Source organism: Perognathus longimembris, chromosome 4, assembly GCF_023159225.1.
Source record: "Perognathus longimembris pacificus isolate PPM17 chromosome 4, ASM2315922v1, whole genome shotgun sequence".
NCBI lineage: Eukaryota > Metazoa > Chordata > Mammalia > Rodentia > Heteromyidae > Perognathus > Perognathus longimembris.
Window position 1 is genome coordinate 6439588 of NC_063164.1, and position 22531 is coordinate 6462118.

Sequence of the window (22531 nt, forward strand, 5' to 3'; positions counted from 1 at the left end):
AAAGACAGGCCTCATTTAAGCTGTGGTTTTCCTTAAAAAAAAAAAAAAATCCCATTGATCAAGATGCATTGTATTTATAAACTGATTTGTTGAAAGAAAACCTCTTTGTACAACTATTTGAATAATAAAATAACATAAATCTTAAATCTAGCTGGCTACAGGTGGCTCTAGATACTTTAGAGATTGAGATCAGAAGAAAAGGGTTCAAGTTCACCCAGTTCAAGTTTTCAAGGGCCCCTCAACTCATAGCTGAGTGCAGTGGCTCACACCAGTTATCCCAAGCTACACGAGAAGCTGGGATTGGGAGGACTGAGGCTCCTGGCCAGAGAGCAACAGAAAAGTCAGAGAGGCTTCATCTCCATGAAGGGAATCTGCATTTGGTGGATTCATTATCATCCTGGGAGGCCTGAAATAGGTGGATGGAGGTGTCGTTATGAATGTGGGAAGCAAGACTGTACCTCAAAAAATAACCAGTGAAAAACAGGCCTGAGGGTATGGCTCAGATGGTAGAGTGCCCAGCTAGCAAGAATGAGGCCCCAGCACAAACCTCAATACTGCCCTCCGTCCAAAAGCCCAAATCTAAATATTCAAGCCACAATTACTAAATGAAGTAATAAGTAGTAAATTACTAAATGAAGTAATAAGCCAAAAGACTCATATCCGCAGAAAATGAAAGAGGATCTACCTTACTTAAAATTGTAGGAATAATTGCTTACATTTTGTCAACAGATTCTGAAATTTCTGCCCAGAAGTCATTGACAACTGCATTCAATTTGTGTAGTGCAAATTCCTGTGAAAGACAAAACCAAAATTCTATTTTGAGATAGATTTAGTAATATACTTTCTTTAAAAGTGCCCAACAAATCAATGGCCAAATACTTAGTAATATTTTCTAAGGCCTTTAATTTATAACAAACATAGAAATTCATAAATTAACCTGCTTTTATTTGGGTTTATACATTTCTTTTCTGCAATTACAAAACATCAGACTGATCATATACTGCTATTCCTTACTAGAATGAATATTTTCCTTCTTTAGATATAGAAGACTGACATCGGATTATTAGTTTAGATGAAAATGAATAGGGCCACATGAAGTAACATTCCAAAATTTTGTCAAATGAAAATAATTTTAAATATGTAATACAGAAGAAACAACTTTTTTTGTTATTTGTTAAAAACAAAACCAAACCTGGAGGAAGCCATTGTGGTAACAAATACCTCACTGCTACTAAGGAGGGGAGACAGGAGGCTCCTGAGTGCAAGGACAAGGCAAAACAAAGTGGGGTTTTGGTTTGTTTGTTTTCTTATGGGGGAGGGGAAGAGGACTAAAGCCGAGTGCTAAGGACTTAATGACTTATACCTGTAATCTTAGCTACTCAGGAGGATGAGATCTAAGGATCAGGGTTTTGAGCCAGTCCAAATCAGAAACATTTATCTCCAATTAATTAACAAAACTGGAAGCAGGGGTGTGGATCAAGTGGTAGAGTGCCTGGTAACACGCACAAGGCCCTAAATTCTAACCGCAGTATTAAATAAATAAGAAAGGCTATCAGAATAGCTCTGGTGGTGAAACACTTGCCTAAAATGTGTGAGGTTCTGGGTTTAATTTCTAGTACTGGAAAAAAGAAAAGAAACTGGAGGGTTAGTCCAATGCTCTTTTAAGGTTTATTTGCCTCAGTTATGTTAAATTCAAGGAAAACCAACTGCTATTGCTAAAAGTACTACTCTCTCTAGCTAGATAACTGTCTCCAGATGTAGGGTGGCTACTTTAAATGACAAAAAATGTCAAGAGTGCTTGCCTCGTATGCATGAAGCCCTGGGTTTGATTCCCCAGCCCAACAAATATAGAAAATGGCCAGAAGTGGTGCTGTGGCTCAAGTGGCAGAGTGCTAGCTAGCCTTGAGCAAAAAGAAGCCAGGGACAGTGCTCAGGCCCTGAGTCCAAGGCCCAGGACTGGTGAAAGAAAGAAAGAAAGAAAGAAAGAAAGAAAGAAAGAAAGAAAAAGAAAGAAAGAAAGAAAGAAAGAAAGAAAGAAAGAAAGAAAGAAAGAAAGAAAGAAAGAAAATGAAAATGTAGGGCTGGGAATATGGCTTAGTGGCAAGAGTGCTTGCCTCGTATACATGAAGCCCTGGGTTCCATTCCCCAGCACCACATATATAGAAAACGGCCAGAAGTGGCGCTGTGGCTCAAGTGGCAGAGTGCTTGTGCTAGCCTTGAGCAAAAAAAAAGCCATTGAGAGTGCTCAGGCCCTGAGGCAAGCTCCAGGGCTGGCCAAGAAAAAAAGAAAAGAAAATGTAGATACCACAAACTTTTAAAGCTTCACAGGTTCACAGAATGAACTTTTTCCTTCCTTAAATATAGAGGACTGACATCAGGTTATTAGTTTAAATGGAAAGGACTACAGCCACGTGAAATAACATTCCAAATCTTTGTCAAATGAAAATAAATTTAAATGTTTGTCTTCAACACATACCTTAAGCTGTGGTTCTTCTTCATCCAGAAGAGAAATAATTCCAGCTATAAGACAAAAGGCATATCATGATTATAAAACATGTGCAAACAGAAATGAACAGTTGAGGCCTTTATTCTCACATACAAGTGCAGCACTTACAGTGACACAGTGGAGATAAAGGGACCTTATAGACAATGGGCTTAAGGGTCTATAAGTATCTGCCAAGCAACAAGCATTTATTAGTCTACCAATTAAGACAAGTCCAGCTTAGAAGAAAAGAAAAATGTCCTACTACACTGCAATCAATGGAATGTGCCTCTGAGATCATGCATGGGGGTATGCATGATTTTAAAACAGCATGAGTGTGAGGAGCTCTTGCTGCATGTCTACCGCTTTATGGAAGCTGTCCTGAGATGAACACGACGCTCAGGTGAAGAATGCTGCCTCAAAGTCTCACAACCAACTAGAATCTAGAACTTGCAAAGTCAAAAATCACTGATAGAGGCAGAGATGGTGAGAGCCACAGAACTGAGGACTGGGGCTGGGAATATGGCCTAGTGGCAAGAGTGCTCGCCTCGTATACATGAAGCCCTAGGTTCAATTCCTCAGCACCACATATGTAGAAAAGGCAAGAAGCGGCGCTGTGGCTCAAGTGGCAGAGTGCTAGCCTTGAGCAAAAAGAAGACAGGGACAGTGCTCAGGCCCTGAGTCCAAGGCCCAGGACTGGCCAAAAAAACCAACACATGGCATTTTATAGAAACAACTGATCTCCTTTTTGTTGCTAGTTGTGTATTTCTGAATTTTATGTGTGGTATCATGCATGAGTCTACAAGGAAAGAAAAGAGAAGAGCAGAATCTTCATGGAGTGAATCACAATGTAGACAAATACCGAATGGAAGACTTGTGAGGAAGAGATGGCTGAACTGTACACGACGAGCCATTAAGAAGACAGAAGATGGAAGACAATCCACATACTGCAGCTAGAAACCTCCACATGTACAATATTTATTTTTATTATACTTGTAATTATAAAGTTACCTAGGAGGCGAGGAAACCAACAATAAAAGTAGTCTGTTCTGACTATACTGACATAAGAAGTTCAATTCACACCAAGCACCTGTTTGTGCCACTTAGAAACATCCTAACACTTAAGGATGAGCCCAGTACCAATTCTTTCCTTTCTATTTCATCTCTCTATTCTTCCATTTCCGTTTTGTTTGTTTGGTTTTGCCAGTCTGGGGCTTGAACTCAGGACCTGAGCACACTCTACCACCGAAACTACAGTGCTACTTCTGGCTTTTTCCATACACGTGGTACTGAGGAGTTGAACCCAGGGCTTCATGTATGCAAGACAAACACTCTACCACTGGGCCATATTCCCAGCCCCTTCTAGTCTTCCATTTCTTATAAAGTAATAAGTGCAGGAGATGACCTGCTTATTCTTGTTGTAGAGTAGTTTTGTTCCTAATTGTCTTTCTCATGTCTCTAACATATAAAAGCATTCAATGTCTTTGAGAGAAAGTAAATAAAATTGGTCAAAACATCTGCCATTCTTGTTATAAGTAATCCTAGCTACTCAAGCGGATGAGGTCTTAAGGAACTCAGCTGGAATCTGTCCCACGTAGAAAAGTCTACTAGACTCCATCTCTAAAGTAACCAGCAAAAAGCTAGGCTGGAAGTGTGGCTGAAGTGATGAGTACCAAGCGAGCAAGTGTAAGGCCTTGAATTCTGGTACAGACAAAAACACTGGTACAGGCACCGCCCCCCAACAACAAAAAAAAACCACAAAAATATATGAGTTAAATGCTAGGCAATCCCAGCATTTAGGAGGCTGAGATAGGAAGAATTTGAATTTGAGGTTAGTCTAGGTTATAAAGCCTTGTCTTAGAAAGAGAAAGAAAATGCTATAGTTTAGGGGTGACTTCACTAGGGGAACTATAATTTCTTTTTTTTTAATTTATATATTTTTTTACCTCCTCCCTCATTTCCCCCTTCCTCCTCCCCCTTCCCCTGCAGTTGGTTTACACCAAATGGTTTCTAAGTGTTGCTTTTTGAATGGTTTGTCTTTTTGTTCTTTGTCTCTCGATTTTGGTATTCCCTCTCCCTTCCCCTGTTCTATTACCCCTATAAACAGCATCCATGGTACTCGGATGTAATACAGTGGTAGCGTGGGTACAGCCACAAGAAGGGACTACAGGAGAAACAAAACTAGACAAACCACTCAGTCAAACAAACAGACAAGAAAAAAAGAGAAAAAAAAAGTAGTGTGAGTTCACAGGGCGTGTTGAGAATAATTACAACAGTGGATAACTCTTGTTTCCATAACGTGGAGTTCATTTCACTTGGCATCATCTTATGTGGTCATATGGGTGTAGCTATTGGGGTATTTTGGTCTTCTACCATGACTAGCCTATTCATGTACTAGCTATTCCCTATGAGGGACACCATAGGGTTATGTTTCTTTGGGTCTGGGTCACTTCACTTAGTATGATTTTTTCCAAGTGCTTCCATTTCCTTACGAATGGGGCAGTGTCATTCCTTCTGATGGAGGCATAGAATTCCATTGTGTATATGTACCACATCTTCCTGATCCATTCATCTACTGAGGGGCATCTGGGTTGAGTCCATGTTTTGGACTTTCTTTCTTTCTTTTTTTGTCAGTCATGGGGCTGGAATGCTGGGCCTGGGTGCTGTCCCTGAGCTCTTCAGCTCAAGGCTAGTGCTCTACCACTTCCAGTTTTCTGATGGCTAATAAGAGATAAGTCTCAGGGGTTTTGCTGCCAGGACTAGCTTTGAAACAAAATCCTCAGATCTCAGCCTCCTGAGAAGCTAGGATTACAGGCATGAGCCACTGGTGCCTGGTTGACTTTTCTTTTAATTTTTTTTTTTTTTTTTTTTTTTTTTGGCCAGTCCTGGGCCTTGGACTCAGGGCCTGAGCACTGTCCCTGGCTTCTTTTTGCTCAAGGCTAGCACTCTACCACTTGAGCCACAGTGCCCCTTCTGGCCATTTTCTATATATGTGGTGCTGAGGAATTGAACCCAGGGCATCATGTATACGAGGCAAGCACGCTTGCCACTAGGCCATATTCCCAGCCCTCTTTTAATTTTTTTATTGCTATTAGAAAGGTGATGTACAGAGAATTTCATTCTTCATCTTCTTCTTCTTTTTTTTCCCCAGTCTTGGGGCTTGCACTCAGGGCCTGAGCACCTTCCCTGGTTTCTTTTTGCTCAAGGCTAGCACTCTACCACTTGAGCCACAGAGCCACTTCTGTCTGGCCTTTTCTGTTTATGAGGTTCTGAAGAATTGAACCCAGGGCTTCATGCATGCTAGGCAAGCACTCTACCGCTAAGCCACATTCCCAGCCCCCTCACTCTTCTTTAAAACTATAGAGGTTTATAATTTGAAGCTGAAAAACTAGCTGTGTTATCAACCTCTCATGAAATATTATGTATACATATATAAACTGTCATCAACCTCATTTATATCACACCATTTACCTAACACAAATGTTTTTCAAAATGTGGTCACTGGGCCAACAACATTAACATTATCTGGAAACCCATTAGAAATACAAATTCAGGGAGGGTGCTCAGCTTTTTCCACTCATGGTTGGTACTCTACCACTTGCTGGTCAAATGGAGATAGTCTCATGGACTTTTCTACCAGGCTGGCTTTGAATTGTGATCCTCAGATTTCAACCTCCTGAGTAGCTAGGATTACAAGGGTAAGCCACTGATGCCCAGGGATTGACAAATTCTTAGCTTCACTCCATACCTAGAGAACTGAACATAGGCGATCACGTCCCAGAAGGCACACTTCCCTGTGATTCTGTGCTTATTACAGTTGAGAACCACTGGCCTATCTTATTGACCAAACTGGGAAACTTTCACATATAATTTTAGAATAAAATTCATTTACACAAAATAAGTTAACAGGGGCTGGGGATATAGCATAGTGGCAAGAGTGCCTGCCTCGGATACACGAGGCCCTAGGTTCGATTCCCCAGCACCACATATACAGAAAAAACGGCCAGAAGCGGCGCTGTGGCTCACGTGGCAGAGTGCTAGCCTTGAGCGGGAAGAAGCCAGGGATAGTGCTCAGGCCCTGAGTCCAAGGCCCAGAACTGGCCAAAAAAAAAACAAAAAACAAAAAACAAAATAAGTTAACAATTATATAATTGCTTAGGGAAAAAAAAGTTATATTTAATTATTAACCCAACAGAGTAAACTATCTAAATTATTTCAAGGTGCTCATATTAAGGCACCTCATTCCCATCACAGCAACAGGAAAGATTTTATTAAATGAGCAAGTCTGCTCATTATAGATTCTGTAACATAAGCATCATTCTCCATACGACTTATCTTAAAGGTCTCAGTAACACAGGAGAATAAAAGAAATAACTGCCCTCTTTGAAAAAATGCTCTTTAAAATACAGTCATGCCATGAACATCATGAGAAAAAGGCATGAGAAATTTTGTTGCATTATAAAGGAAACTAAATTCTTTCAAATATTTCCCATATAGTTTTTTTTTTTTTTTTTTTTGGCCAGTCCTGGGCCTTGGACCCAGGGCCTGAGCACTGTCCCTGGCTTCTTCCCGCTCAAGGCTAGCACTCCGCCACTTGAGCCACAGCGCCGCTTCTGGCCGTTTTCTGTATATGTGGTGCTGGGGAATCGAACCTAGGGCCTCGTGTATCCGAGGCAGGCACTCTTGCCACTAGGCTATATCCCCAGCCCTCCCATATAGTTTTTGAAATAGTTCTGCAACAATGAGTTGAAACTGTGATTTGATTGATGAAGCAATTTAGTTAGGAGATGTAGCCATTTCCAAGTAAAGGTCTGCCAAATAGCTTAGCAGTCTTTAGGGAGCCATAAGGAAATGGAAAGAGCACAAATTTAAGCAAGCAAAACAAGGGCATACTACTACTCTGAAACATAAAATAAAAAAGATCTTAAAAAAAAGGATCTAGGGCTGGGGATATAGCCTAGTGGCAAGAGTGCCTGCCTCGGATACACGAGGCCCTAGGTTCGATTCCCCAGCACCACATATACAGAAAACGGCCAGAAGCGGTGCTGTGGCTCAAGTGGCAGAGTGCTAGCCTTGAGCGGGAAGAAGCCAGGGACAGTGCCCAGGCCCTGAGTCCAAGGCCCAGGACTGGCCAAAAAAAAGGATCTATTACTCTAGGTTTGTAGGGCAAAGCCAGAACAGAGGAAGAGATAAATTAGAAATGCATCATTTTAGCCATTACATGTTCCAATTAACTATTAAAAATATTTCCACCGGAAGTGGAGCTGTGGCTCAAAAGACAGGAGTGCTAGCCTTGAGCACAAAAGCTTAGGACAGTGCCCAGGCCCTGAGTTCAAGCCCCATAAGCAACACCAAAATGAAAAACATTTCCATTAAAAATGTACTTTTTTTTTTTTTTTAGTGAAAAGGAGCAAACTAGTAATATGGATTAGAATATGGACCAGAATCTGTATTTGATACACCATAGACCAGATGCTGTATCTGAATAGCTTTTTTTTTCCAAGAGAAGCTGGATTTCATTTTGTTTCACTTAGGACTAATTGGTTACACAGTTGTTTTGGCTAGAAGGTCAGCTTGTTGCAATGGAACACAACTATGTCAAATATTTCACACTCCACATATTAATATTTCCTTCTATAAAGAGAAAACAGAACTCTCTTTGAATGGGTAAAAGAATGGGAAAGACCTAAGGATGCTGAAAACCTGTTAGGTCATAATAGGAAATCTATAGATACTTCCTAAAATTGCTCAGTTAACTTACAGCTACCTGGATATAATTAGTACAGAGGTGTATTCCAGAAGATCCTGCTCCTGCTTGAAAGTTTAAGACAGGCACAGTTGGATCCTAGCTACTTACGTGGAGATCTGAGGATAGTGGTACAAAGCCAGCCAGGGCAGGAAAATCCATAAGACTCTGATTTCCAATTAACCATGAAAAAGGAAGTGATCTGTGGCTCAAAGAGTAGAGAGCTAGCCTTGAGCACAACGCTCAGGAATAGCACTAGGTCCTCAGTTCAAACCCTTGGCCCACACATGCAGGCACTGATATATGTGCGCACACACACACACAGTTTAATGTAATTGCCTCTGAAGATCAGGCAGGGAAAAGTGTAGAAATCTACTGTTTTAAAGCTATTTAGCACTATTTTCCCCTATGTCCTGTGCTTAATATTTAAGTTAAATCAAATCCTTGCAATTTTACATCTCTCCCGTAAGAAAGCACCTATCTTCTTCATTCCCTTTCATCTTCAAATCTCATATCTGTAATCCTAGCTAGTTAGGAGGCTGAGATTTGAGGATTTTGGTTCAAAGCTAACCAAGGCAGGAAAGTCCCAGAGACTCTTACCTCCAATTAACTCAAAAATAAACAACAAAAGAACAAGGTGGAGCTGTGGCTCGGGTGATAGCACACTAGCTATGAGCTTTCAAAATGCTCAGGGACAGCACCCAGGCCCTAAGTTCAAGCTCCAACACTGGCACCAAAAAACAAACAAACAACCAGTAATCACTTCTTATTCACTTATTCACTGTAGTGAGGATCAAGTGCTGAGTGAATACAGATACACCAGCACCACAACACTGGACTGCTTAGCACCTGGGACAGATCCCAAGCTATAGGACAGGAAACTAACAAAAGGTTTGGAGGAGAAGCTAACAAGTAGTCTAACATGTAACAAATAACAGTCAACCATATGATATCAGAGTAAGATCAAACAATCTTTTGACCTCTACTTTGGAAACTCTAGGGAATTATTCATTGATATGATTGGCTGGCTGATTTCTTTATTTAAGGCATGCTTTTGAACTGCTGCCATAGTCTCAGTGTTCTAAGTGCAGTGAAAAACATTCTGCCCAAAATTCCACTAGGGAGAGAAAGGCAGTGATAAGTAGAGAATTGTGACGGAGTGGTGGCAGCAAGGAAGGAGAAAAGGCAGCATTTAATAGAGTAGCTAGATAAAACTAACACTTCAGTTAAGACTAAAGATTGGGAAGCTGAGACAACTTGAAAAAAATTGAGAAATGGAATAGAATGTGCAAGGACTTTAAATAAGAAACAAATTAAACAAAAAGGCCAGTGTGATTGGGATATAGTGTGGACCAGAGGCAGCACTGGAGACTCTTAGGCAAAGATCACAATGGCTCAATATCTATGCATATGAACATATAAAATGATGCTTATCAAAAAGAATGCCAAAAAAAAAAAAAAAAAGAATGCCAAGAAATGGAAACAAGAGGTTTTTTCAGTGTACTGTTTGCAGTTACTTCTCCCCCTACCCCCACCCCCACCCCCGCCTTTGATTTTTTGTTCCCTGTTGACACTTTTTGTTTTTGCCAGTCCTGGGGTTTGAACTCAGCGCCTGAGCACTGTCCCTGGCTTCCTTTTACTCAAGGCTAGCACTCTACCACTTGAGCCACACCACCACTTCTGGCTTTTTCTCTTTATGTGGTGCTGAGGAATCGAACCCAGGGCATGCTAGGCAAGCACTCTACCACTAAGCCACATCCCTAGCTCTTTGACACTTTTTTTTTCCTGTACCCATTGTCTTGTGTTTAAATTTATTTGATTTTTGGCAGGGAAGGGGAAATCACAGAAACCATGGGGCAAAAGGTGAACCAATTGAACAGTGATATTCACTAGACACTATGTTGGAAATGAACTTTATAACTTTGGGGTAGTGAAGGGAAGTGGAAGAAAATAAGGGAGGGGGAATACTGTTCAAAAAGAAGTGTACTCATTACCTTACTTAAGTAACCCCACTGTACATCACCTTTACAAAAAGCATTTATAAATAATAACTAAAAGCTGTTTTGGTCTTCCAAAAAAAGGCTTAAAAGAAAAACTCTGAAAAGAACAAAGTCAACAGAGGTACTACAGAAGAACAAAGTCTATGGCTATTATCACAACTCATGGAGGAGATGAAGGTGGTTTGGGCCAAGACAGAAATGAGATAGGTTATTTGGGGGCCACTCTAAGGGTATTCAGTTAAGCACCCAGAGAACTTTTGTGTTCAGTGAAAGCTACACCCTGAAGACAGCATTACTATATACTGATAGTCAGTGGCAATGGAGGATCTGAAATGGAATGAGGCCTATATTTACAGGTGGCAAGAAATTTAATGTTTGTCTTAAGAATTTGCCCACTGGAAAAGTTCTTCCTCTTACTAAACATTGTCTCTCAATCATTTGTATCCTGGAGACAAAAGACTAATTCCAGGTAAAGTTAGAAGCTACTGAAGTGTTTGAATATAGCTACCTTAAACTGACACCTGTAATCCTAGCTACTCATGAGGAGGAAATCTGAGGACCTTGGTGCAAAGACAATCAGAGCAGGAAAGTCTGAGGCTCTTATGTCCAATTAACCAGCAAAAAGCTGGAAGTGGAGTTGCGGCTCAAGTGGTAGGGTTGCCAGCATTGGGTGTAAAAGTTAAGGGACAGCGCCCAGGCCCTGAGTTCAAGCCCCAGTACCAGCATTAAACAAAGAAACAAACCATATCAGCGAGCAGCTCTCAACTTCCTTAATTAATCCTCAAAAAACTTTGGGCTCCCTACCACCCAGCTTACTGTCTTCTGATCACCAGTTTGTTTGCAAGATACCTACGGACAAAGTACACGGCAAAGCGACAAGAAAGGAAGGAGAAGCAGCCAAGGAAAAAAGATCCAACCAAAACCAAACAACAACAAAAACCACCAAGTCTGTGGACAGCTATATGAAAAATCAGTCTGTAGTTGGGGGCTTTAAAAGAATCTCCATAAGCTGATCTCTGTAGCTGTTCTATTTCAATTGTCACTACCTTAACTATATATAACTACTGACAGTGTACGAAACTTTCTCTGAAGACAGACCCAAGAGTTCTTTCTTAGATGCAGAAGACATACTGAGCACCAAGCTGTGGGGGGGGGGGGGGGAGTTGTTAAGCTGGCTCGCACAGCTGAAATGCTGTCTTCAGGGTACTGTCCACACCGAACAAAGTTATTTGGGTGCTTTACTGAACACAATGGCACTGACCCGATCTCAACCCTCACTTCGGATCTCACCCTAAGGAGAATGAATGCATTATGGCCGGATCCAGAAGCATCTATGCAGCAGCCCCGCCAGCCACCCGCCCCCAGACACCGTGGGGAGGGGCTGGGGTGAATGAACGGCCCTACACAACCAAGGCCAGGAAGGTCAGAGGGAAGGAAATCTCCTTGGGGTCCAGGGCCCGGCCAGGAAGGCTCGGTGGTCCCCCGTACGGGGGTGTGGCAAGAGAGGGACGCCGCGGCGGTGGACCCCGGGGAGTGGGGGGAGGGGAGGCCGGTCCGATTCTCGTGGGCCGAAGGGGCCCGATCGGCCTTCCAGCCCCCCCGAGCCCGGGTGGGCCTGGGCGGCGAGGGGCCGCGCGGCCGGCGCTCCGCCCGGAGGTGCCCAGTCACCGGCCCTGACTCAGCTAAAAGCCGGCTCGGGCGCGGCTCCTCCCTCTGGACGCCGACTCCCAGACCCGCTCACCGGCTGAGGTGATCATGGCTGCGCCCTGCACTCGCCCGTCTGCTCGCTCGCTGTGCTGGCCGCGCCGGTATCTGTCAGCTCGGGCCCGCTCGCGGCTCCGCGCCTCCCGACTCTCCCGGTGCGCGGCTCACTCAGCCGCCCGCTCAGGCCGCCGGCTCGCTTCTAGTCTAGGACCCCGCCCGCCCCGGGGCTGCCCGCCGCACCGCCTGCCGCCGCTCGCCAAGGCTTGCCACCTTCCTTAGGTTGTTTTCTGGCACCGCTGCCTCCTGCACAAATGTAAAAAATGACGCCTTTGTTTTCCATAACATTCCTTGAGGTCAGGGTTTCTGAGGAGTGGAAATATTATCCTGCACCTGCATCAGGCTTTACAATGGCAACCCCGGCGAGGAAAGGACCCGACCATTCACCCGCCATTGCGATAAGAAAGGGTGGTAGGGAAGGTGTGAGCATCTTCCGCAGTGCCACCTGCCGCCCAGGCTGTCTCACTGCAGCGTCCCCCACCAAGGCAAGACTGGACATCTGCAGTTGTGATGGGACTCCATGGTGATGGTGGAGTCAGTGCGTGACTGTTAAGAGACCAGGAGGCCCAGTTACTCTAAGCTAGAAAGAAAGGATGCTAAGCGGGCTCAGACTATGCTGGATTTATAGTGGTAGCCGAATGTCATGTGAGCTGCGTTTGGAAGCTTCAAGCTTCTTTGTAAAACTACTCTAGTTGTGCAAACGGGCTTCAGTTCAGTGTGTTCGTGAGTACATCTTGATCAAGGCCACCCTTTCATCGCTCTGCCCCCTATCTCCAGACCCCACCCTCCTCCTCAATTTCCTCCTTCCATTGTCACATAGGTACATTGAATAGGACAGGACGTTTGCCTTCCCCCACCCTTCCTCTCTCCATTTCATTTACCCCCCCTCCCTTGATCATGCCCACCTCCCCCATGTATCCCAACTTCCAGCTTCCTGTATTTATGTCAATAAGTAAAATTAAAACCCCACAAGGTGATGATAGTTTTGTAGTGTATTTTAACTTATTGTTCCTGAAGTGTTATTTCAATGTGCAATAAGCATGAAGTATGGTTTAAATAATGAAAGAGAAAGAAAGGTGATTTTCTAGGCTGAATTGCATAAAGATCGTGAGTTTAAGATCAGTGTGAGCTACATAGTAAGACACAGTCTCAAAAAAAGTGATTTTTCTAAAGCAAACTCTGCAAAATTTTTTAAAGCAAACTCTGCCTTCGGAATAAACTTCACAGGGCTGGGGATATGGCCTAGTGGCAAGAGTGCTTGCCTCCTATACATGAAGCCCTGGGTTCAATTCCCCAGCACCACATATACAGAAAAAAAAATGGCCAGAAGTGGTGCTGTGGCTCAAGTGGCAGAGTGCTACCCTTGAGCAAAAAGAAGTCAGGGACAGTGCTCAGGCGGAGTCCAAACCCCAGGACTGGCAAAAAAAAAAAAATAATAATAATAAAATAAATAAAAATTAAATAAATAACTTCACAGAAATATTTGTTTTGGGTCTGGGGATATGGCCTATTGGCAAGAGCGCTTGCCTCGTATACTTGAAGCCCTGGGTTCGATTCCCCAGCACCACATATACAGAAAATGGCCAGAAGTGGCGCTGTGGCTCAAGTGGCAGAGTGCTAGCCTTGAGCAAAAAGAAGCCAGGGACAATGCTCAGGCCCTGAGTCCAAGGCCCAGGACTGGCAAAAAAAAAAAAAAAAATTATAACACATCAATCAATAACCAGTCTATTGTAAAGTTAAACAATAAAGATTGTTTACTTTTAGAATAACTCATACTGGACATTTACATGTGTCAAAAATTAGGAGCAAGTCTGACTCAGTAGCTTACACCTATCATCCTAGCTACTCTGGAGGCTGAGATCTGAGGATTGAGGTTTGAAACTCACTCAGGCAGACATGCAGAAAAGTCCATAATACTCGTCTCAAAGGAAGAAGCTGGGTGTGGCAGTGTATACCTGTCATTCCAGCTTTGAAGGAAAGTGAAAAACAGGAGGATCACCATCTGGGTGTGGACCCAGGCAGGAAGCAAAACCTTACCTCAAAAATAACCAGTGGTAGCTGGATGCCAGTGGCTCACACTTACAATCCTAACTACTCAGGAGCACTAGTCGAGCAAAAGAGCTAGGGGCAGTGCCCGTACCCTGAGTTCAAGCCCCACAACCAACTGAAATAAAGAAAAACAAAACAGTGGTATCAAAGAAGGATACTCTTAGGGGAGGAACACAAAGGTACAAGGCTTCTCTGGCTCTGATCATATAAAATAATATATCCCAAAATGAACTCCAGGAGAGGAAAGTGAGAGGGTTTTTTTCTCTTTTAACAACAACAAAAAAACAGTAGTATAACATTTGTTAGCAAGCTCATGATAGTTTAGTGCAAAGCACCCAATCATGCATGAGGTCCTAAGATTGATTCCTAGTATCAAGAGTGAGATGGGAATGGAAGGGAAGCCGGAAGAAGAGAAGAAGGAAGGGAGGGAGGGAAGGAGGGAGGGAGGGAGGGAGGAAGGAAGGGAGGGAGGGAAAGAGGGAGGGTACTGCAGGCTCCTTGTGAAGCAGCTACATTCAGCTCCTGCAGTGTTACCTTGCATGAATGCTAGTTAACTGTCACACACAGTGTGACAGTTAACTCGGGTTTTCTAAGAAAAGCCAGAAATTCTCACCCCACGTGACATTTTTGGAATATCATTCATTCATTCATTTTTGCAGGTTGGAGATGGAATCCAGAGTTGTGCACTCTACCACTCAGCGATAGCCCCGGTCCTAGGATTTTAAATGTTGCCTACTAATTCAAAATGTTAGCATGTGTAAATGCCTCTGCTCCCTGAAACCTTTTTGTTGCAACCTGGGGACAAGACAATGATGGACACCAGACTGAGGTTTGGGGCGCCGGGGGCCTGAAGTTTTCCCCCAGCTTCAGGTGTCCTGGGTTCATTTTACAAGGTATCTATTGAGTAGGGTACAGATGCATACACAAAAAGTGAAGTCACCATTTCCTTGAAGTCTCACGCACCAATCATGGTATAAATTTACTCAAGTGATAAACAACTGTTTTTTATCTTAAGCAGCAGACGGCTTAAGGTTAGCATAGATTTTTGTCTATCCCCAAGTTCCCAGAAAGTTTGGGGTGGATTTAGCCTGCACCCAGGATAGCAATCTGAATTTCCCTCAAGCTAGGACTGACTTTTCAGGAAACTCTTAGCATTCTGAGAGTTCTGGGAGGAGGCCTTCCATCCTCCCAATCCTTTCGGGTCTCACAGCTTGGCTTTTGGGGTCTCACACCTTTGCCCACTGGGAACCCATTTCTCTCACCTCTGCCTTCTGTGTTTCTCAGTTACGGATGCAGGAATATGGGAGCACCCCCAATTGTTTCCTTCCCTCTCAGCCACTTAGCACCAGATCTTGTCCCCTTAACATCTGTTCTACCAGCTGTCTCCATCCTCATCCATTACCTGTTGTCCATCTTTCTCTCTTCTCTCCTGGAGAACAGCAGACCCCGATGACTGTGACTCCCTGCTCGCCATCTCCCAACTTTCCCAAACAATCCTCACAGCCAACCAGAAGCACCATCAAACCCAACGAAGGGGCTTTACCTCCTATTTCCTACAAGGAGAGCAGTAAACGTTTCTCTTTTGCTCTGGCTCTTACACCATCTAACTGGAAGCCCACCATTTACCTCAATGGTGTGCCTTCTCTCTATTAAACTCCTTGCTTTGCCGTTCCTGGCCTTAAGGCTTGAACTCGGGGCCTGGGTGCTGTCCCTTAGTTTTTTGGCTCAATGTTAAATCTCTACCACTTGAGTTACAGCTCCACTTCCAGCTTTTTGGTGGTTAATTGGAAGTTAGGGTCTCATTGACTTTCCTGTCTAGGCTGGCTTCGAACTTCAATCCTCACATCTCAGCTTCCTGAGTATCTAGGATTACATGTGTAAGCCACTGGTGCTCAGCTTCATGTAGTTCTTTAGCTCAGTGCTGGTGCTGTACCACTTGAGCCACACCTTCACTTTTGGCATTTTGCTAATTAATTGGAGATAAGTTCCTTCCTTCCCTCCCTCTCCCTCCCTTCTGTCCTTCCTTCCTCCTTTCCTCTTCTTCTCTTCTTCCCTACTTCCCTTCCGTTCCCATCTCATTCTTGGTAATGGACTTTCCTGCCTTAGCTGGCTTCAAACCATGACCTCAGAATTCAGCCTCCTGAGTAGTTAAGATTACAGGCATGAGCCACCAGCACCCACTTGCTTACACACACACACACACACACACACACACACACACACACACACACACCCCAAGCCAAACAAAACCAAACAAGACCAGGAGTTCTCTATTTTTTTTTTTTTTTGGTCATACCTGGCTGGTTGCACTGCAACCATCCTGAACCCCTGCAGCTCCCAGAGTGGCCATGACACCATGCACCTTGCCTTTGCCCTTGTCTTCCGTCTTCTAGGTTCTCTCCCTTATAGCCCTGGTTAATACCACTCGTCTGGAGGCCCAGTCGAGTAGTGTCTCTAGTTATTCAGGGGGCTAAGATCTGGGCAGGAAGCTTTCTTTGGTACCTCCTAGCTCACCTCCCTCACAGTCTTTACCTCACAGTTGAATCCAGTGTCCTTGAACCTGTCCCAAGGGCACCGGTTACTAGGTACAACTCAAGGGCAAAACCACATCTCACTAGCCAGCCGCTAGAGCACTGTGTTGGGCACACAGTTGCATGAACACCGAGACCCCCTCGCTTCAAATCCTTGCCTTCTCCAAAACTCTATTGTTTTGAAATAATAATGAAATCACAGGAGGAATTCTGACAGAATGAGCTCTGCTTATGAGAAAGGATCCCCTTCCACGTTCAAAAGGGCCACAACACATCTCAAAGCCTTAAGGGAGTCAACTGTGGCCTCCTCCGGGGATGGGCAAGACTACCGGGGCCCAGGACCAGGACAGGAACGGCCCCGGGCTCCGCTGTGACAGCCTGCGACCACGCCCCCGAGGACCACGCCCCCCGAGACAGGCCACGCCCCTGAGACAGGCCACACTCCGGCCAGGCCACGCCCCATTCAGGCCACGCCCCGCCGGGCCACGCCCCACATTGCCTAGGAAACGGCATCCTTAGAGCAACAGCTTGTCTGTTGGTGAGCAGAAATGTGATTGGCAGCCAGTCACTTGATCCTCCCACGGCTTGTGTAGGAAATGAGGGTGCACCTCGCCCTATTACTGACCGGGGTAAACTGAGGCAGCAGGGCCCGGGAGGGAAGTTTGTGCCCTGGGCACCTGGTGGGCCGCCCGGCTCGGCATGCGCTGGCTGCAGGAGCTCCAGGTGCCGGGGCCTGGCAGGTGTGCACAGGCCTAGCTCCCAGAAAGGGAACCTCAGAGAATCCGAGTCCCCTTCCCCACCGGAAATGTGCTCATGCCCGCAAGGACCTGAACTGCAGTGCTACATTTCATTGAAATGAATTAGGAGCTAAAGCCGAGTACCACTGGCTCACGCCTGTAACTCTAGCTATTCAGGAGGCTGAGATCTGAGGATCCTGGTTCCAAACCAGCCTGGTCAGGAAAAGTCCTTGAGGCTCTTTATCTCCAACTAAGGTGCAAATAAGTCAGAAGTGGAGCTATGGCTCAAGTGGTAGAGCACTAGCCTTGAGCAAAAAAAAAACACCTCAGGATCAGTGCCCCAGCCCTGAGTTCAAACCCCAGGACCAGCATAAAAAATTTAATGGAAATATGAATTTATAATGTTGAAATTTGCATTAGTTAAAATTGAATGGATAATCATTTCAGTTACTGAGAAGCCTTCAAGCATATCTGGGACAGTCTGAGGATGTGTTTTTCTGCAATTATAAACTTAATGACATCTAAATACAGATGGAGTATTTCTGATGGAAATCAAATATATCTGGGCTCTAAGCGTCTCACTAGGTGCAAAGACTTGGCATGCAAAATAGAATGTGAACTCCTTTATTAATAATGTGCAGTTGAAACAGTATCTTGGTTCTGGTATGGTGGCAAATTGCCTGTAATTCCAGTTACCTGGGAGGCGGAGGTGGGTCCATGGAGGCAAAAGTGAGACATCCTATCTGAAAAGCAAACTAAAAAGCAAGAGGGGGCTGGGAATATGGCCTGGTGGCATGAGTGCTTGCCTCGTATACATGAAGCCCAGGGTTCGATTCCCCAGCACCACATATATAGAATACGGCCAGAAGGGGCGCTGTGGCTCAAGTGGCAGAGTGCTAGCCTTGAGCAAAAAGAAGCCAGAGACAGTGCTCAGGCCCTGAGTCCAAGCCCCAGGACTGGCCAAAAAAAAAAGACAAATAAATAAATAAATAAAAAGCAAGAGGACTGAGGGTGTGGCTCAATTGGCCAAACGCTTGCAAGCGCAAGACCCCAAGTTTAACCCCTGGCAAAATAAAATAATATTGTGAGCTAAATATGAAGTGTAATTAAGCTTAAATTAATCTTAACTGTTTTTTTTTCCTGATGTGCAGCAGAAAGTAGAAAACTGCCTTAATGTCTTACCCTAGATTTCTCTTTCTCCCTCCCTCCCTCCCTCCCTTCCTCTCCTTTGCTTTCCCTCCCTCCCTCCCTCCCTCCTTCCTTCCTCTTTGATCCCACTATTGGAGCTTGAACTCAGGGCACTGTCCCTAAGCTTTGGTGCTCTGCCACTTGAGCCACACTCCCACTTCTGGCTTTTTTTTTTTTGCTGGCTAGTTGGAGATAAGAGGCTCGTGGACTTTCCTGCCCAGATCTTAGCCTCCTGAGTAGCTAGAATTACAGATGTAAACCACCCAGCACCTGGCTCTTAGATTGCTCTTGAACCCCACTCCTTTTACTTCTCATTCAGGCCTGGCCCTTGGGAGCTGCTGATGTGGACTAGACCATAGCAGGAGAGGAGGGGGTAGAGACTGTAGAGAGACTCCCAATTTGCCAGGGAGGAAGGGGCCTGGAGTGACTCCCAGGCAGGAATTGTGGGGCAAATATTCCGCAGGGAGGTAGGTGGTTAGGGGAGAGCTTAGTTTGTGATTAGGTTGATGATGGAAGCAACATTCCACTCTGATAAGACCTCCTTAGCCAGTGAGAAAAGGAACTCGGAGCTCAAAATGAGAGTTTGGTCACAGGATTAAGCTAAGCTCCCAGGGAATCCAGAGGAAGACAATCAAGCTCAACTTACCCCATAGGGCAGGAGCCCACTGGGGCTGGGAGTCTGGACAGGAAGCTCCAGCCCCAATGGGGACCTGATTATCCAACACCCTGCTCTCCCCTCCCTCACCTGTAGGATCCCTCAGAACCTATCAACGTTGTCACAGCCCAGGGGGCAGCCTGTGCCTCCATTCCCAGCTAGCCCAAAGTGTAAGGCCACCAGAGGTGTGCTCAGTATCCTTGGTCATCCTCTCTACCTTGGATCCCGTCACCCTGGCCTCCCCAACCCCAGTTACACAAGTTGCAGCTGTCCCAGCCAAATTCTACTCGTGCCCCAATGCTAACACACAGAAGCAGGTCAGAGAGCATGTGCGGCCCTCCTAGGCCAGCGACCTCCCCTGGCTGGCTGGGTCTGCTCTGCCAAGAGGACAAAGTCCAGCCATGTCACTGTGCAGAACTGTAAAGCCGGGCTGGCCTTCAAGTTAAGAGTCATCGCTAGCTTCTGGTGATGTGTGCAGGTCTGAGGGCATAAGCATCTGGCACTTTGTAGAGTTGTTGTTTTTTTACATTTTGGGATTTGTTGGTGCCAGTACTGGGGCTTGAACTCAGGGCCTGAGTGCTGTCTCTGAGCTCTTGCACTCAAGGCTGGCATTTTACCTTGAACTACAGCTGTCCTTCCAGCTTTTTGGTGATTAATTGGAGATAAAAGTCTCACCAACTTTCCTGCCTGGACTGGCTTTGAACAGCGATCCTCAGGTCTCAGCCTCCTAAATTGCTAGGATTACAGGCACCAGCTGCCCTTTGTAGGTTTGCTTGATGTTTTGTTTTGACAACCAAAGGACTCTTGGAGACAAATTACAACAGAACATGACAAAAGTTTATCTGAGACTCAGATAAGGACAGTTTAACATGTATATGTGAAAACACACACACATCATCATCATCATCATCATCATCAGAATGCTATCTCTTTTTTTGTGAGTCCTGGGGCCTGACCTCAGTGCCTGGGCACTGTCCCTGAGCTTCTTTTGCTCATGGCTAGCACTCTACCACTTGAGCCACAGCGCCACTTCCGGCTTTTTCTGTTATGTGCCCTGGGTTTGATTCCTTAGCACCACATAACAGAAAAAGCCAGAAGTGGCGCTGTGACTCTAGTGGTAGAGTGCTAGCCTTGAGCAAAAGAAGCTCAGGGACAGTGCCCAGGCCCCGAGTTCAGGCTAGATTGGCAATATATATTAAACTAGTGCTGGTGGCTCCTGCCTGTAATCCTAGCTCTTCAGGAGGCTGAGATCTGAAGATCGTGGTTCAAAGCCAGCCTTGGTAGGAAAGTCTGTAAGACTTACCTTCAATTAACCACCAGAAAACTGTAAGTGGCACCGTGGCTCAAAGTGGCAGAGTACTAGCCTTGAATGAAAGAGTGCAGGGACAGCATCCAGGCCCCAAATTCAAGCCTCATTACTGACAAAAAAGAAAAAGGTTCAAGCCTCATTACTGACGGAGATGTCACTATGGCTGGAGGACTTTCAGCTCACAGACTATTCCAGAAGCTTCACCATCTGTGCAGATCCTCAACTCCCCACAAGTCCTTGTGAGGAAGGCACTGTGAGAACAAATGGGAGGATCGTTCTGCATTTGATAAGGTATCAGCAAGGGACTGCGTGGTTCGTTAGAGAAAATAACCAAGTTGAAAGTGGCAAAATTCCATGCCACACTGGTGATTTGTCCTGGCTGGTGCTCCCCTACCCATGGCCTGGGGGGCTTGGGGGGAGAGAAGGGCCCAGGGCCTCCCTCAGGCCCTTCTGGGAGGATGGGGGAGGGGCTCAAAGGGAGCCTGGGGAGGTGGGGAGGGTAAATCACAGAGAGGCCATATCCCATCCACCACCCGGAAAACCTTCTCTTTTGGGGTGCCAGTACTCGGATTTGAACTCAGGGCCTTGTACTCTTTTTGGCCAGTCCTGGGCCTTGGACTCAGGGCCTGAGCACTGTCCCTGGCTTCTTCCCGCTCAAGGCTAGCACTCTGCCACTTGAGCCACAGCGCCGCTTCTGGCCGTTTTCTGTATATGTGGTGCTGGGGAATCGAACCTAGGGCCTCGTGTATCCGAGGCAGGCACTCTTGCCACTAGGCTATATCCCCAGCCCCAGGGCCTTGTACTCTTGGCCAGCCTATTCGCTCAAGGCTGGGACTCTACCATTTGAGCCATACATCACTTCCTTTTATTGCCAATTAAGTAGTGATAAGAGTCTCACAGATTTGTCTGTCTGGGCTGGCTTCAAATTGAGATGATTAGATCTCTGCTTTGTGAAGCCACAGCATAAAACTAGTTTGTTTTTTAAATGTGCAAACCTTTTTTTTTTAATATGCCAAGTTTCAGACATTGGCAACAAATACAAAGGATTTTTCAGTCTTGTAACTTTTGCCCCAGACAAATGCTTAGCCAAGAAAGAAAAAAAAAAAAAAAAGCCCCTCCTCCAACCAAATAAAACTGCATAGAAATCAGTAGGGAAATAGACAAATATAGCAGGTTCAAAAATAGCAATCTCATTTAAAAGGAAAAGCAGCAATACCAACGAACAGAAATTTCCTTGTCTGTCATCTAATGGGGAGACAACCCTGGATGAGGTCCATGGTAACTGCTGCCATCCTGCCCCAACTCAGCATCTCAGGACCGGGGGGGGGGGGAGCAGGGGGGAGAGCATTAGGCTCCCTACTACAGAGAGGAAGTGGCAGCCCCGGCACAGGGCACTGCCCCTTTCCTAACCTCCAAGCTGCTACCATTGCAGAAGGGCTAAGATGACTTCTCCAGGTAATGCAGCGCTTGCTGGGTGCTAGGCAAAGAACGGGCACAAATGCCCATCTGCCCAGTGAATCAGAAAGGAATGAAGGGGTTTGGCTGCTTCCCTGGGCTCCTCACCAGGGAAAATCAGGAGCTGCTCATATTTCCCAAAACCGGCTTCTTGCAGAGCAGGCAAGAATGACAGAGGTAAGGCCAAGGCGCCCCTGTGTGTGGACAGGGCCTTGCCAGCTCTTAACTGCCCACCCTGTTGGACACACACACACACACACACACACACGCACACACGCACACGCACACGCGCACACACACACACACGGATTCGAGAATCTCTAGGCTGTGTCTGCTCTGACCTTGGAGTCAGAGGCCTGAGAATCCTTCCCTCCTAGCTTTCCTTTGTTCCGTGGGCTGCTCCTGGGAATCTTATCATCAAAGGACTTGGCCCAGAAAGTCAATGTGCCCATGAGAAAGAGTAGAAGCCAGAGGTCCTTTCTTCTCACCGGAGTGCAAGGCTATTTCTGTCCTGGCCCTGCAACAAACTGACAGTCTTGGTTGGGGTCCAACAAGCCCCCAGGCTCACACGGAAGTCTTTATTTTGGCTTGTGCTGAAAGCCAAGGCCTCAGGAAGCT

At 45.5% G+C, this 22531-nt stretch overlaps 1 protein-coding gene across 1 annotated transcript in view; it reads right to left on the reverse strand.

Annotated features, from left to right (window-relative positions):
• Window positions 1–12126, reverse strand: part of Psmd1 (proteasome 26S subunit, non-ATPase 1) — a 97419-nt gene extending 85293 nt beyond the window's left edge. Inside the window, exons 1-3 of the mRNA XM_048344543.1 lie at window positions 11970–12126; window positions 2477–2520; window positions 717–790 (exon numbers count right to left, since the gene is read on the reverse strand). Coding sequence (XP_048200500.1) covers window positions 717–790; window positions 2477–2520; window positions 11970–11985 — 134 coding nt within the window. The 5' untranslated portion in view covers window positions 11986–12126. The remainder of the gene's footprint in view (window positions 1–716; window positions 791–2476; window positions 2521–11969) is intronic.
• Window positions 12127–22531: the final 10405 nt, after the last annotated feature.